Genomic DNA, 15,761 nt, shown 5'->3' on the forward strand with positions numbered 1-15,761 from the left:
TACATAGTGGCAGTGAGTGGCACCACAAAACAAAGATGGCGGGCCAGGGCACAGCTCGTCCTCTTTCTCGTCTGCTATGCAACATCTTAATGTGTATGCACCAGCATTTGTAGATGAAGCGAAACATCTTCTTCATACGCAGGATAAGTGGCTCGTAACGTTACCCTCTGGTTGTGAAAACACCGACTCAGTGCAGTCGAAATTTGGTGGCACAGAAAAGGTTCACTGCACACAAGGGTAAGCAGTGTCTGGGACATGATAGGGCTTCAGGCAAACGATGTGTACGATGTCGGTGCGGGGTTGAGCCGATGGGGACGAAGACAGTGGAGCCGTTTCGTACATTATGTCAATCACTTCACGGCACCCTCAGTATGTGCCCGTGTACGCGAACAGTTACTTTTCAGAAAGGCCGACACGGCGTGCTGGGGACCAGAGGAGGACAAAGGACCCACGGGCAAAGTGGGTAATCCTGTGATGGCTATTGTACCTTGATTGCTGGTGGACCTTGGACTTGCTGAAGCGAGCGCAGGCAACTTGAAGTGTGTGGCCAGCATGGGCAATGGCCTCTCAAGCATACTCTGTAGGGGAACACACGGAAGAAGGCACCAACGTTTTCATGGGCAACATAGGATTTCGGATGAATACGAGAAAGAAAGGCAAATAACCAGTGGTCTGATATCTTGATGTGTTATATGCGAAGCCCACTAAAGGCAATGCAGTGTCCCAATCCTGGTGGCCGGCGGACACATACATTGCCACCATTTCAGTAATTGTTCGGTTCAGTCGCTCCATTAAGCCCTTCATCTGTGGGTGGTAGGTGTGTCTGCTGAGTAGTATAGATAGTGCAGCCACCACAGGGTGCCGCAATGATCCTGATCACTGATCTCATTGCAGTTCACAGAAAACAGCATGCTTTGATTGGTATTCGTGGGTGACGTGATGCAAGGCCAGAGTGCCAACATCTGATGAACAGGTTGTCTGCGTTCCAAGTTCCATACCCTTGAGGTGTGTCGCCATCAAGGACAAAGTTCATTATGTTAGGAATCCTTTCAATGCGAGTTTGGAGTGCGGCATCCATCGCTTAGCCGATGTGCAAGCTGCCGACGTACTTGCACAAGCGAACATTAAGTTTGTTCAACCCTCAGAAACTGTGTGATTGTTGTAAAGATAAACGAATAGAAAAGCGGTTAACCGAGGGGCCCGATTTTTATTAGTCATATCCTAAGAAGCCAACAAACACTGACACCAAGGACAACATAGAGGAGATTACTTGTGCTTATGGGGGGAAGCTACCCCCGGATACCTACTTTTTGTTTATTGAGAAACCTTAATGAAAGTTTCATTATAGACTCATAGCAAAATCATTAGTAGAACTACAATGTTTTATGCAGTTATGTTCACTGGTTCTCAAGTTACAGCTATATGTCAGAATGGTGCACATGGTTTTCTCATTCCAGGCCTGGAGAATTTTCAAAAGGTGCTGCAATTGTGAAATTCACTATGATGATTCCCAGATGGATATCTCAGGGCAAGACAGAGGCCTTTTTTAAAATTTCCTTGCTGAAGAATTTTAGCACACCACCGAATTTAGTGCTGGTGATTAAGATTTTATCAATCAAATTTTGATTAAACATCACAAATGAGGCACAACATATAAAAAAATGGGCTTGTCTTGCCCTCAGAAATTTAGTCAGATACACAATAAAAACAAGACTTCTGAAAATCTGATGAGCAATTACAGAGATATGGCTGGAACAAGCAGCCTCACCAGCCAAAAAGGTCATTTTGAGAAAATGAGCTTTGAAAGTTTTGAGCACATATATTGGTCTAAAATGACCCTGCAGCGTAACTGGAGATCTTCTTAGGCAATCTCTTCTTTTGCCACCTTTCCACCTTCTCTTGCGATCGCTTCTTGGCCTTTTTTCCGAGGCAAATGAAAGAGGGGATGTGGAAGCCACTGTCGATGTTGATGAGGTGCACTCGGTGGAGCAGGAGTGACATTGCTAGAAGCGTCGATGCAACCATGCTCTTGCGTAGATGAAGCAGAAGCTTCCCCACAGGAACCATTGGTGCGATCATCGTTGGCGCGCTGGTGAGCGGTGAGCTTCGCCATGCAAGCGAGCTTCATAGAACGCTTCCTTGCACTGAACGCGTGTATCGTCTTCAGTTTCTTTGGGCGCATCGTGGCCGACCGCAATACAATCGGCAGGCTAAACACAACAATGGTCTCGTAAGGACCGTAGAAACTTGGAGAATACGCGAACGGCTGCAAAGATAGATGATGGCAAGCGGAACACACAAAGGGCGCCGGCGATGGAGGAGCCGAAGCAGACGACAGCCGGATGCATTATGCAGGAGACCACTACGTCATCGCACGCAGCAGCCAATGGGAGTCACGGGCTCCCCCGCGTCCTTGAGGAGCTCGCGCTTCGCCCAATCTCAGCTTCGCGTGTCAGCCGCGGGAAACTTGAAAGCACATATGAACTTTTTCGCGATTTTTCGCTTTTCAAAGGCCGTGTCCCCCCTTAAGAAATGAAATAAAGAAACGATAAATTAATGGAAATGAAAGTGGATGAAAAAACAACTTTCCGCCGGTGGAGACCGATCCCACAAACTTCGCAAAGTTATGGGATCGCAACATGCCTTTGTTGACATGGCAAAAGTGTGTTTTATAAGGCTGATTTTGACGAAAATTGCCGCTCATTTTGTCTTCTGTAGCCGTAAAGTCCATTGTAGCGCGGTTCGTTAAAAGCGAACTTCACTGCATTAATAAAATAGGTAGAATAAACTAAGGCCGAAATATGGTCCGTTAAATCCGAAAGTCTGTGTTACGCTGGTCGGTTGTTATGAGTGTAGACTGTATTTCTGTAGTCTGAAAGCCCAGCGACCAAGGCAACCAGTTGGATACTTGAGTGATGACAGCCAACAAAGAGCGGGGTGGTCGGTAAGACGTGAGACAATGTGGCCGTACAAATACAAGCGAAATTTTGCGATTGCCCAAACCAACGCGACGCACTCACATTCTGTGATCCAGTAGTTCCGTTCAGATGTAGAGAGAAGGCTGCTGGCATATACATTAACACATGTTTGGCCATGCGGGTGCTGAGCGAGGACGGTGCCAATTCCATACCCACTAGCGTCTGTGTGTACTTCAGTAGTCGCGGATGGGTCGAAGTGAGCCAATATAGGCGGTGAAGTGAGCAAGTTGGTCGGCGCTGTGAATGCAGCCGCTTGCTCATGGCCCACGAGAAGGGCATGTCCTTCTTTAGAAGGGCAGTTAGGGGGTTGGGCTATGATGGCGAAATTGCGTATAAAACGGCGGAAGTATGAACGTAATTCCACAAAACTCTAAACATCTTTAGTACATGAGGGCACCGAGATGTTCTTGACCGCGCTAATCTTGTCAGGGTCAAGTTGGACACCTGTAGCACTTACAAGATGACCAAGCACAGTGATTTGTTGTCTGCCGAAATTACACTCTTTGGAGTTTAGCTGCAGTTTAGCCTACGAAAGACAGCTAGAATGGTCGCCAAACACGTAAGGTGACATTCAACCGTTGGGGAAAACACAATGACGTTGTCTAGGTAGCAGAGACAGATGGACCATTTGTAATCACGAAGGAGAGAGTCCATCATGCGTTCGAAGGTTGTGGGGGCATTGCACAGTCCAAAGGGCATAACTTTGAACTAATAGAGGCCGTCCGGTGTGACAAAGGCAGCTTTTTCTCAGTCCAAGTCGTCAACAGTAATCTGCCAGTAACACGGAGCGCCGGTCTATAGATGAGAAGTATCTTGCACTGTGAAGACAGTCAAGGGCGTTATCAATTCGTAGTGGCAGATATATGTCTTTGCGCATTATTTTATAGAAGCCACTGTAGTTGACGCAAAATCTCCAGCTGCCATCCCTTTTTCTCGATCAAGATGACAGGTGCCACCCACGTACTGGAAGAAGCCTCTATGACGCCTTTGGAGAGCAGCTTATCGACCTCGTGTTGTATGACCTGGCTTTCGGAATGGGTCACACAATATGGTAACCGTCTGATAGGAATAGCATCTCCTGTATGTGTTCGATGGCTTACGAGAGCAGTTTGAGCCAGAAGGCGGTCATCGAAGTCTAAGATATCCCTGTAGGTTGCCAAGGAGGTGGTGGAGTTCCACAGCTTGACTGGTTGGAAGGTCAGGGGCAATCATCTTGGTAATTTCATCGGGGGACTGGACTCGCCGGACCGGTTGTGAGAAAAGACAAACAAGTTTCAGTGTCTAATGCCGCGATGTCGCATGCATCAAGCGCTGACATGTTGGCCACCCAGATGCCTTGTGGGAGAGCTTGGGTCATGTTGCTGAAGTTGAGGAGCAGGTGCTGGGTGTGGTTGTCCACAACCGTCACGAGGGTATGTGGCACAGCAATATTTCGGGTCAACCGCACGTCAACTAGTGGAGATACTACGTAGTTGCCGTCGGGGACTGGTGATGCTGTCATCAAGGCAGCACATGTGGCGGCTTGCATTGACAACTGAACATAATCGACAGAGAATAACTGTTGTGACGGTGAAGGTGGAACATCAGCAAGTTGAGGAAGCTCAAGTTGAATGGTGCCTGTTGCACAGTCAATAGAGTGACATGCACCGACTGCACCAACAAAAAATCCGATTCGAGAATGACGTCGTTGGGGCATTGCTCGATGACAGTAAACAAAGCATATATATGGTGACCGGCGATGGTGATATGAGCTGTGCACATTCTGATGACTGCGGGGGTAAGTACTTTCTTGACGAGGAGACGAAGTTAATTACTCATCACGGAGATTTGTGCCCCGGTATCAACGAGTGCGGGAACAGGTAAAGTTAAGCTGTCAATGTCGATCAAGTTTGTTTTGTCGCATCGGCAATACGAGGAGAGAATTTGAGGTGGAAGTTGAAGATGCAGCGTCACCTCTAAGAGCTGCATCCCTTAGTTTCCCTGTTGTAGGTTGAGCAGCGATGTCAGGCGTCATCGTAGAGGCGAAGGAGACTATGGACAACACGCTGGCTGCAAATGGGACTGGTGACCTCGGGGCGATGGGGAGCGGCTGCGCGGCGTAGGGGTGGCATCGACGTTGTATGGCTCAAAAGACTGGAAGCAGTGATAGATATCCCTGTTGCATGGCTGAGTGGACTGAAAACAGTGGTAGTTGTCCGTACGGTTAGCAGTGTCATCCCAGGTGAACGATGTGGGATCTCTCACACCCGTGCTCTTGGGACAAAGGAACGACAACACAGTAGTGCAAACAGTCACAAAGGCATTTATTGCACCTTTCATAGATCAATGCCTGCTAGTCGAGTTGCTATCCACAAAACATGCCGATGGGCACGCGACAAATCTAGAAGTCCGACTCACCGCGACCGGATAGCGAGCGAATATGTTCGCCCCATGCTGGATCCCAACGCCTGGTCGTTTGCGCGTACTGTCACGCGAACGGTGGCGCATTCCAAGACGGCCACGCGAGACGGTCTCGCAGAAGCATGGGTCGGCGCACGCGCGGCACGCCATGTTCGTAGCGCTTGCTGTCCCGAATCCAAGAGGAAGTGCCTTGTCTCCCGGCGCCCAAGTAACCCTGCCTGTAGCAGCGCAACACTAGCGCCATCTCTCGCGCTGCGCTTCAACCACATCGACCGCCGCGGACGTCACGCAGGCCACGCGGTGAAGCGGGATTGCAGGAGATGGGGGAAAACAAGATATCTGGGGACGCGCTAGTGTCGTGCATCCCCAAAACGATGACTCCCAACGGTTGTTGCAATGGCGTGCGACGTGACCAATAACGCGGCAGTTAAAACAAATCAGCTGATCTTCTGCCGTCCGCCATTCAGCTGGATTCTGAGAGCAAGAATAAAAATTGTTCCTGGGACGGCGATCTTGGGCAAGGCAGCTGTCTAGGGCGAGAGTCGGGTGTCTGAGAAGGAGCAACGGTGCAGACGGCGAAACCCAAGTTGCCGAATTCCTCCCGCACAATGGACTGGACCAGGGAAATGGCCGGCACGTGAAAATCACAGTGTCCGGTTTGGGAAGAGAAGGAGCAATTGCTTCGATTTCCCCATGGACGATTCATGTAAGTTCCGACGGAGGCAGCGACTGCAGACGAGAGACCTGTCCGTCATCGCATGATGACGTCGGAGCAGTGTTCGGTAGCCGAGCGAATGTCCTTGCAATACATCGGCTTTTGGCCTGCTCAAAACGCCGGCATTCATCAATAATTTCGTTGACGGTCGCAAAATTTTAGCGCAGTAATAGGTTGAATGCATCGTTTGCCATTCCCTTCAGCGCATGACCAACCTTGTCTGACTCCGTGATGTCACTGTCGACTTTACGGCAAGGAGCCAAGATGTCCTGAATGTAGGATATGTATGGTTCAGTGGACGTCTTAGCGTGGATGGATAGATCTTTCATTGTGGCTGCCTTTCGACCTATGGTCTTGCCAAAGAAGGCCCTAAGTTTTTCTTTGAAAGTGTCCCAACTTCCAATCTCCACCTCGTGGTTCTCAAACCCTACCTCTGCCGGTCCTTTGAGATAAAACAGCATGTTCTCCAGCATCAGCGTTGTGCCCCAATAATTGATCTTACTGATGTCTGCATAATCGGCAATCCAATCTTGACCTTGCGTTTGGGGCATGGTAGCCTGAGTTGCTTATGCACCATTAAACCCAACACAACACAACCAATCTTTTACGTCAACTTCATCCATACTGCAGAACTTCCCTGGGTCTTTAGAATGCATTAGGATGATCATTGACGTTTTTGTTGTGGCTGGTGCAGGAGTGTTTGTGGTTTGTCTGTCATCATGATGACCCCGACTCAATAACTACTGCAGAGCTCCGTTGTACAGTGCTTCTGGTACCCTTCCACCAAATTGTCATGGGGATTCAGGAGTACATGGGGAAGAGACGAAACCGTATATGACAATATTTACAGGCTGCTGCTACCACAGTATGGCTAACAGCATCCCCAACAGCACGTCCCGTCTTCTTTCTCTTCACGGAGTGCAGCGGTCTAACGGCATGCTCATGCGCGATGCCTCATAACAATATTGTGTATGCCTGTAAGCAATTTATCTCTCCTCTGCAGGCCTCCTGCTGCAGCCTTGGCACCTATTCTTGGTGAGATACTACAGCTGCAGACTCGACTGGCTCCACATCTTCAGCGATACCAGGAGCTTGTTCAAGATGAACCAAACACCCAATCCATGACGGTATGACATGTGCCATTTGTGGGCTTTTTGACTAGCTTGCTAGATTTTAGTGTGCACCTAGATCAATCTTCAGCAGGGCTCAGCTTGTTCACTTATGTGGTGCATTGTCTGCAGGCTACATTTCAAGCAAGCCAAAAGGTTGATTTTAGTATTTTTGTTCATGCTGTTTCTCTAAAGGCAAAGTGAAACATGATTTCTGCTATTAATGACCTTATTTGCGAGTAATGATTGCTGAAATTTAACACTGCAAAGCCCAGCATATAATTTTTATACATTGAATTTTATGCCTAAAAACTCTTATTTAAGTGCTGGAAACCCAATGTATAGCCCTGACTAGCCTTAATAATAAGCTGGAAGGAGTTTTCAGTTGTGGATAGTTCAAATGAATTACTAATCAATTAATTACCATACTAATAAACTTTGAATCAGTTATAATTTCACTGATTTCTTCATACCAATGTACCCACCATGGCCAGAGATAAATGTGAACAAAGGACAAATATACTACAGTCGAGCCCTGTGATAACAAACCCTCGAGACAGAAATTCTTGCCACAGCGAAATATTTTCATATCACTGGCGAACGCCCATAAAATTCAGTGCATTTCATATCTCTGAACAACGAAACATTGCTAAGCTGCAATCCTGCATCAAAAAATTTGCCGGAATGTTAGACCCCATATTATCTACCTGTGTAACGCTAGCGGAATAAAAAATAGCTCAAATGCATTTTCTGCCCACTTAAATCGCATAAAATACCATTGCAGCATGCTTGCGAGACTGCCCCCATTTTTCTTTACAAAAGTAGCTAAGCACCAGAAGCGATCGTGTGTGCCAGAAAGACGTCATGGTCGACATCTTGTTTGCCAGTCGCCTGTTTCAAATGGCATGACCACATCCCTCTACAAAGAAATCCACATCCTGCTTATGTGCACTTGTTTATCGTGCTCGACGTGGTGGCCACTGTGTGGGCTGCCATGCCTACGGCCTTTATTCAGAACTGGGACCGTGTTGCGACTCTCAATAGTGATCGTCCAAGAATACACGTCCTCTGCTTCAAGAACGCTGGTTTCGGTGCCACACATCGAGCATTAGGTGTGGATTCTGCAGCAGCGTCTCCGGGTGACAGCATGCACTGGAGGAGCGCTGTTGCATGCATGAAACGCTGTTGGTCGGTTGATTGTAACTCCGAAAGTGATAACCAAGAATCGTCCCCTTCTGGCAAATCTTCATGCGAAATGCTGGCAGGGAGAAGCTGACAACTACTGACTGTGTCAATATCAGGAGCCGCCAGTCTGTAGGCGCATCAAAGCTTCCCATTTTTTTTTTAGTCCTACCATGTCGCAATATACAACAAGAAAGGTGCAGTAGTTGCTCGTTTGACATGACCACCAATACAGACAGAGGTACTGTAAGCAGTTAGGGCTTACAACAGAACTAGAAGCACAAAGGAAACTGAAACTGCCTTTATGTTTGTGACACTGCAACAGAAGACAAAAGAAAACAATGTGCAACGGAGTTGTCAGGCATTATCAAGAAATAAAAACTGCTGCAGATATCACGCACAAGATGGAAAGCAAATTAAATGTGCTTCTATGGTTCACATATGATGAGAGCTGCCTGTACGAATTCAAAATGAAGCCAGAGGTGGCTTGGGGTCAAGCCCACTTCATTTTCTGCCCAGTGTTTCCCCCTACTGCCGAAAATATTTCCACAATATAGTTGTTCATTTTATTGCGATAGCAATTATATGGACACTCCAGGCGCATTTCTGCCATTAGCGTTGGCACTGCTGTGAGGTTCCATATGAAGTCCAAGGGCAATAAAATCGTCATTACACGCCATATGGTGTATGTGGGAGTGAAAGCATGCGAGGGTGAGCCTGCGATCATGGCTCTACCTTACGCACGCGAAAGTGGGGAGAATGTGCGCCGCCTGCCCTCTCAAACGGCTTCGGGGGGAAGGTAGGGAGGGTAGGGAGGTGGTCGCATTCTACTTCTGGTGGCCTTGGTGGCTGTGGGCGCCTGGCTGGGTCGCTGTATATTGAAAGCCATCTGCGACAGGCACAGAGTTCGCTGCTTACTTGGCGTTGTTGGCATTTTCCATTATCCACGTAACTTTTTTCGTTTCTGTGCAACCAAAAATAAACTGTTGGTTCATTTTATAATATCCCCCAAACAAACCCGTCACTGAAAAGAGATAATAGTGAGGCCATTCTATGATTTGTTGGAAGAATGTGTCGAGGCTCCTTTAATGAGCACAGAATTTAATGGTGAAAGAAGTAGCATGCCTCCAATTTTTGCAATTGGAAAAAGATGAAATATGTAAAATCTACCTTCACTGATTGGAAATTTATCCATACTTAAAGGCAACTCCAAATTAGTATGCCAGCACCAATTGCAGCACAGTTCATATATGAAGGTCTGTACAATAATTTTTTATCAATAGAATGTCTGTTGAATAAAATCAAGTGCTCGTTTTCCTTTGAAGCTGAAGATATAGTGATGCTATGGTGTCCTAAAAACCAATGAGGTCTTCAGTTTGGTAGGGGTCCATACTGTATAATAAGGCTATCTACTATCGCTTAGAAAGTTTTGCTTTCCACTTTTCCTTTATGAAACAGAAGGGTTATTGTTAGCTTGTTAAAGCCAATCTGTGTGACAGACAAAAGCACAGACATCGCATCACATGACTTGACACCGCTACGTGTGTTGGCACAGTGCTGCTCGGCTGTGGTCGGCACTAACAGTAAAGAGCAGGTGTCTTTGCACTGTTGGGTTTGGCGTTGTTTACCGCTGGTTGAAGGTTCTGAAATCAGGAGGACCACGTCAAGTTTGCATGACACCTCACACATGCCCGTGTGCACGCTCTCTCCCACTCTTTAATTCAACCCCACTTTGTGATCTGCTAGTCTTCTGTACTTTCAGCGACCTTCTCGCTAGATTTATCTACTTTTCTGGCCATTTAGTGAAATTGTTTTATTTAGCGACCAATTACTTTTTTTACGTGGCTATCAATCAAAGCTTATAGCTAATGGTACACCCTTACTTTCATGGTAGTGGGTGAAAGAAACAGTGGAAAAACATGAAGACTAGGAAGACCTACACAGGACAAGCTCTAGGCAAACGTTCAGGGCAAAATAGTGCTTGCCCTATGTAGTTCTTCTTTGTCTTCGTGTTTTCCCGCTGGTTTCTTTCACCCACTGATTTGAATTAACTCCCTCAGCAAACAGTGCTACCTTACTTTCATAGCTGCTTGCTTATTCTGCAGCAGATAGTGACTTTCATAGCTGCTTGCTTATTCTGCAGCAGATAGTGATACAGAAACAGGTACCGTATTTACACGATTGTAAGTCGACTCGAATGTAAGTCGACCCCCCTATATCGCTTGATCGGAAAAAAAAAAGAAAAGAAACCAGAGGGCGCATTCGATAACGAAAATTTATTAGTAGCTGACATGGTCATTGGACTACTCGTCTTCACTAGTGCTGCCATCGTCATCGTTGCTGCGGTCCCACAGCGCGTCGTGGTCCAGTGAAATTTCAAATTTGGCAAACGACCGCACCAGGACATCTTGCAGAACAGCAGCCCACGCCAAATGCACCCAACCACACGCAGCCGTCAGGGAGGCTCTTTTGACAGGTCCGGTTGGCGTAATTTTGCAGTCTTCTGCCGCCAGCCACTCGTACTCACGGCGGAGCAGAACCTTAAAATTAAGGCGGAGGTCCGGGCTTATTTCATGACCACGTCGCACTTCACTGGCAGGGACCGATCATGCATTTCAGCGACGTACGCCGCAAGCTTAGCCTACAGCTCCGGAAAGCGTCCATACTTCGGCACGTGGGAAATTTCTCACTTGCCGTCACACAGGCGAAAATTTCACTTCGCTGCAGTCGCCACTCTCGCACCACCCGTTTAGAAACATCGAAATTGCGGCCCGCTGCGCAGTGATGTGTTTCTTCGGCGTAAAGGATGGCAGCCCTCTTGAACGCTGCTGTGAACGAGTGTCGAAAGATTAGTGGGCCTGCAGTACTGATGACGACTGGGGAAGCGTAGAAGTAGCACGTAGCCGAAGTGGAGCGCGTCAAGAAGTTAGTCAAGCCAATACCAATGCCTTTAAACAGAGAAAGAGAAACCCGCGAGCGGTGTCTGCTCTTCCATGAACTACCGATACTCCCCGCAAGCGCCGCCGTTCTGAGGGTGCCGCCGCAAATGGGAACAGCGGCGCTTTTATCAACTATCGACACCCCCCCATGAGTGTTGCATGCACTGTAAGACTCTCAAAAATGTTGAAAAACCCTTCCGAAAAGCTAACAAACACGCGGGATAACGAAAAGATACGGGTAGGGCCATAGAGCAAACATAAAATTGTAACTACGTTGTAGCTCTCGTTGGTATGGCTTTTTTTGGCGGGGCCATGTTTTGGTTTCGATTGTAAGTCGACCCCCCAACTTCAGACTTTCAAATTTTAAAAAAGGGGTCGACTTACAATCGTGTAAATACGGTATTCTAATGCCCAGCAATGTCATACTGAAAGTATGTTTAAAATTTTTTCCATACATTTACTGGCTTAGACTGTAGCTGCATAGCGTTTCCATAATTTGCTTAGCTATGGCATGTGAAATTTAAATTGAAGGTGAAAATGAGCAAGCATTTGTTGGCCATGCGGTATTACTGAATGCAATTATTTTCTTCTAGCAGTGATAAATGCTTTTCTCCTATGTCTCTTGCATTATACAGGTGAACCCACTTATAATGATACCGGTTTTAACAATATATCGGTTATAACAATGAGAAGCTGCTGCACCGTCAACTTTTGTATGTTTCGCATGGTGAAATAACCCATTTACTACAATGCCCCGATGCCGCATTATCGGTTATGAAGTCTGGCTGCTCGGTGTCTGAGCCGAAAGGTAGTGAAATACGAAATCCTTGAAAAGAAAAGAAGAAAACAAGAAAATCAAGCCGCTACATGATGGCCCGCTGCTCGAATGGCTGCCGCGCGCTCATTTTCCAGCCTTCTCTGCACGCCTCTCTCTCGTCGCCTTTCCACCTCTCCGAACATGAATTGGCTGGGCCCATATCTCTACGCCGCGCCACCCTCCGAAACACGAATGGACCGCACCAACTGCGCTGCTCGCATCTTGCTCACTGGCTCCTCATTCAGCGCAGTTCTGCAAACAGCCCCGTGTTCGTCTTTTGCGTCGATATTGTTACGGTGAATGGAACGAAGAAGTTCAATTGAACTAGACGAAGACTAAGTCTGGCAGTTGCCTGAACGCCATATACGCCAGTTGTAAATATACGTTATTTTACACTCGTGGGCCTGCTTTCTTCCTGCAACATTTTGGTGGAGGGTGCGGGGTACAATCATGGAACTTCGCAGCGGACATCATCTACCTGCCGCCACAATGGCAAATCAACCGACACAAGCAACAACGCCTCAGCAGCCCATGCCAACGGTCATCCTCACTTATCCGCGGGACCCACGGACATTTTGTGGCACGGACAACGCCGACGTTGAGGACTGGCTTACGATGTACGAACGAGTGTGCGACAACAACAGGTGGGATCCAACAATGATGCTAGCAAACGTGATATTTTACCTAAGAGGAACTGCGAGGCAATGGTACGACACACACGAAGCTGACCTAACGAGCTTGGATGTCTGCAAAGAAAAAATGCGAGACCTGTTTGGCAGACCTGTCGGTCGTCAGCTGGCGGCAAAAAAAGAACTTGCGTGTCGTGCTCAAACGTCCACAGAATCCTATGTCGTCTACATACAGGATGTGCTGGCCCTCTGTCGCAAGGCTGATAACAACATGATAGAGGCAGACAAGATTTTTCACATATTGAAAGGTATTGCAGACGATGCCTTCAATCTCCTGATGTGCAAGGATTGTGCCACTGTGGATGCAATTATAAAGGAGTGCCGGCGCTTCGAACAAGCGAAGGGCCGCCGCGTCGCTCAAACTTTCGACCGATTGCCCAATACCGCCGCGACATCTTCTTGCGAAGACCCGCTGCGGTTCGTTCAGCCTGCAGGACCGGAAGATATCACGCGCATCGTTCGCCGTGAGCTTGAGGCCATGGCTCCGGCTCCAGTTCGTTCTGACTGTCGGGAAAGCGTGCCCGCTATCTCCCTTATACCAGCGGTCGTTCGGGAGGAAATAGCAAGTTTGGGCATTCCATCTCTCTGCTCGGTCCGCCATACAAACACCTACAGGATTTCTCTGGCCGCTCGCTCCCAGACGCAAAGCTTTCCGCCCCCTCGTCGCAACCCAGCTGACTGGCGCACAGCGGATGATAAACCTATCTGTTTTAATTGTTCCGGTATTGGACACATCGCTCGTCATTGCCGCAACCATTGGTCGTCGTTTCCTCGATGGTTGTCTCCGAGTCACTATCGCCAAGTACCAGACAATCGTACTTTCTGGCCCTATACGCTGACTAGGAACATCAACGCCGACTGTGCTCCACCAAGATCCAGCCGCTCCCAGTCTCCGCAAGGTTGTAGGTCCCGTTCGCCTCGTTCACCGCTCGTCCCCTTCTGCAACTGGTCGCTTCGCTTCGGGAAACTAGGCGGTGCAGCTCCCAGAGGTGAAGCTGCAACTCCGACCCGGCCCACAAATCCTCTGTTGACCCTGCCTACATGTGGAAACCTACTGGACATTGAAGTTGATGGCATTCCTGTTAGATCTCTCGTTGACACAGGAGTGCAGCTTTCAGTTATGAGCGCTGCTCTCCGCCGAAGGCTCAAAAAGGTTCCGACACCCGCCGTACCGTGCACTGTGCGAGTCGCCGACGGGAGTACTTCACCTGTCCTTCGAATGTGCACAGCACGTGTGGCCATTGGGAGCCATTATACCGTTGTTCTATTTATTGTCCTTGAACACTGTCCACACGACCTAATTCTCGGCCTCGACTTCCTTTCGAAACACTCTGCCCAAATTGACTGCTCCGCAGGTGTTGTACAGTTGGATCTGCCGCTTCCTGCCGACACAACAACTTGTGCTTCACACCGCTTATGTTCTGCTGAGTTTGCAAGGCTGTCTCCACAGGCGGCTACAAATGTCCTCCTGACGCCCTGTCCTCCCGTACCTGATGGCGAGTACGTCGTGTCGCCGCTTACTGACGTGGTTTTGTCGCGCAGTATTGCCCTGCCGAGCACCTTAATCCGGATTCGCGAAAACTTCGCTCGTGTGCCCATCCTCAATTTTGGATTTTCATCGCATGTGCTGCCACATGGTATCGCCATAGCGCATATCACTCCTTTGGAAGAATTTGAGATTTCTTCTTTGACCTCTGAATCCTTCGTCAGTACCAACGGACCTTTGTCACCCACTCCTCCGTACTCAACACCTGCGGACGATGTTTCTAAGATGATCGCCTCTGACCTTCCTTCCGAGCAAACAACAGCTCTTCGTCACCTCCTGTCATCTTTTCGGGACATCTTTGATTTGGACGACCGTCCACTTGGCCAGACATCTGTTGTCACGCATCGCATCAACACCGGTGACGCCAGCCCCATTCATAGGCGGCCATATCGTGTCTCCGCAACAGAAAGGGCCATCATACAGAAAGAAGTAGACAGGATGATGGACAAGGACATCATTGAACCTTTCAGTAGCCCGTGGGCATCACCGGGTGTCTTAGTAAAGAAAAAAAGACAACTCGTGGCGCTTCTGCGTTGACTACCGTCACCTAAACAGGATAACAAAGAAGGATGTTTATCTCCTGCCGCGCATTGGTGATGCTCTTGACTGCCTTCACGGATCCCAATACTTTTCATCAATTGACCTCTGCTCCGGCTATTGGCAGATTAGCGTCGATGAGATGGACCGCGAGAAAACCGCCTTCGTCACACCGGGCGGTCTGTACCAATTTAAAGTCATGCCGTTTGGATTATGCAATGCGCCAGCTACATTCGAGCACATGATGGACTCTCTTGCGCGGCTTGAAGTGGTCTGCATGCCTCTGTTACCTCGACGATGTGATTGTGTTTTCGCCGAACTTTGAGAGCCACCTGCGGCGCCTCACAACCATACTCTCAGTGTTTCGCAGGGCTGGCCTTCAGCTAAACTCGTCCAAGTGCCATTTCGGTCACCGTGAAATTAACATGCTCGGCCATCTCGTAAACACCGCTGGAATCCAACCTGATCCACAGAAAGTTCACGCCATGCGAAATTTTCCTGTACGTTGTTCAACAAACGATGTCCGTTGTTTTCTGGGCTTATGCTCTTATTTCCGGCGATTTGTGAAAAATTTTGCTGACATCGCTCACCCTCTCACTGACCTTCTTGAGAAAGACGTCTCTTTCTCTTGGGGACCACTGCAGGAGAAAGCGTTCTCTACCCTGATTGAGTGGCTTACAACTTCCCCAATGCTGTCACACTTTGACCCTTCTGCACCAACTGAAGTACGAACTGACGCGAGTGGTCATGGCATCGGCGCTGTCCTCGCTCGGCGTCAACAGGGCCAAGACCGTGTCATCGCTTACGCTAGCCGCCTTCTTTCCACGCCCGAGCGAAATTTATTTATTT

General features: G+C 48.3%; 1 protein-coding gene across 3 annotated transcripts in view; it reads left to right on the forward strand.

Annotated features, from left to right (window-relative positions):
- LOC142585952 (large proline-rich protein BAG6) overlaps positions 1-15,761 on the forward strand; it is a 238,728-nt gene that overhangs the window by 74,049 nt on the left and 148,918 nt on the right. For all 3 annotated transcript variants that reach the window (XM_075697086.1, XM_075697094.1, XM_075697101.1), the window contains exon 11: positions 7,097-7,220. In XM_075697086.1, the coding sequence (XP_075553201.1) occupies positions 7,097-7,220 (124 nt within the window). The remainder of the gene's footprint in view (positions 1-7,096; positions 7,221-15,761) is intronic.

The sequence above is a fragment of the Dermacentor variabilis genome, chromosome 1, assembly GCF_050947875.1.
Source record: "Dermacentor variabilis isolate Ectoservices chromosome 1, ASM5094787v1, whole genome shotgun sequence".
NCBI lineage: Eukaryota > Metazoa > Arthropoda > Arachnida > Ixodida > Ixodidae > Dermacentor > Dermacentor variabilis.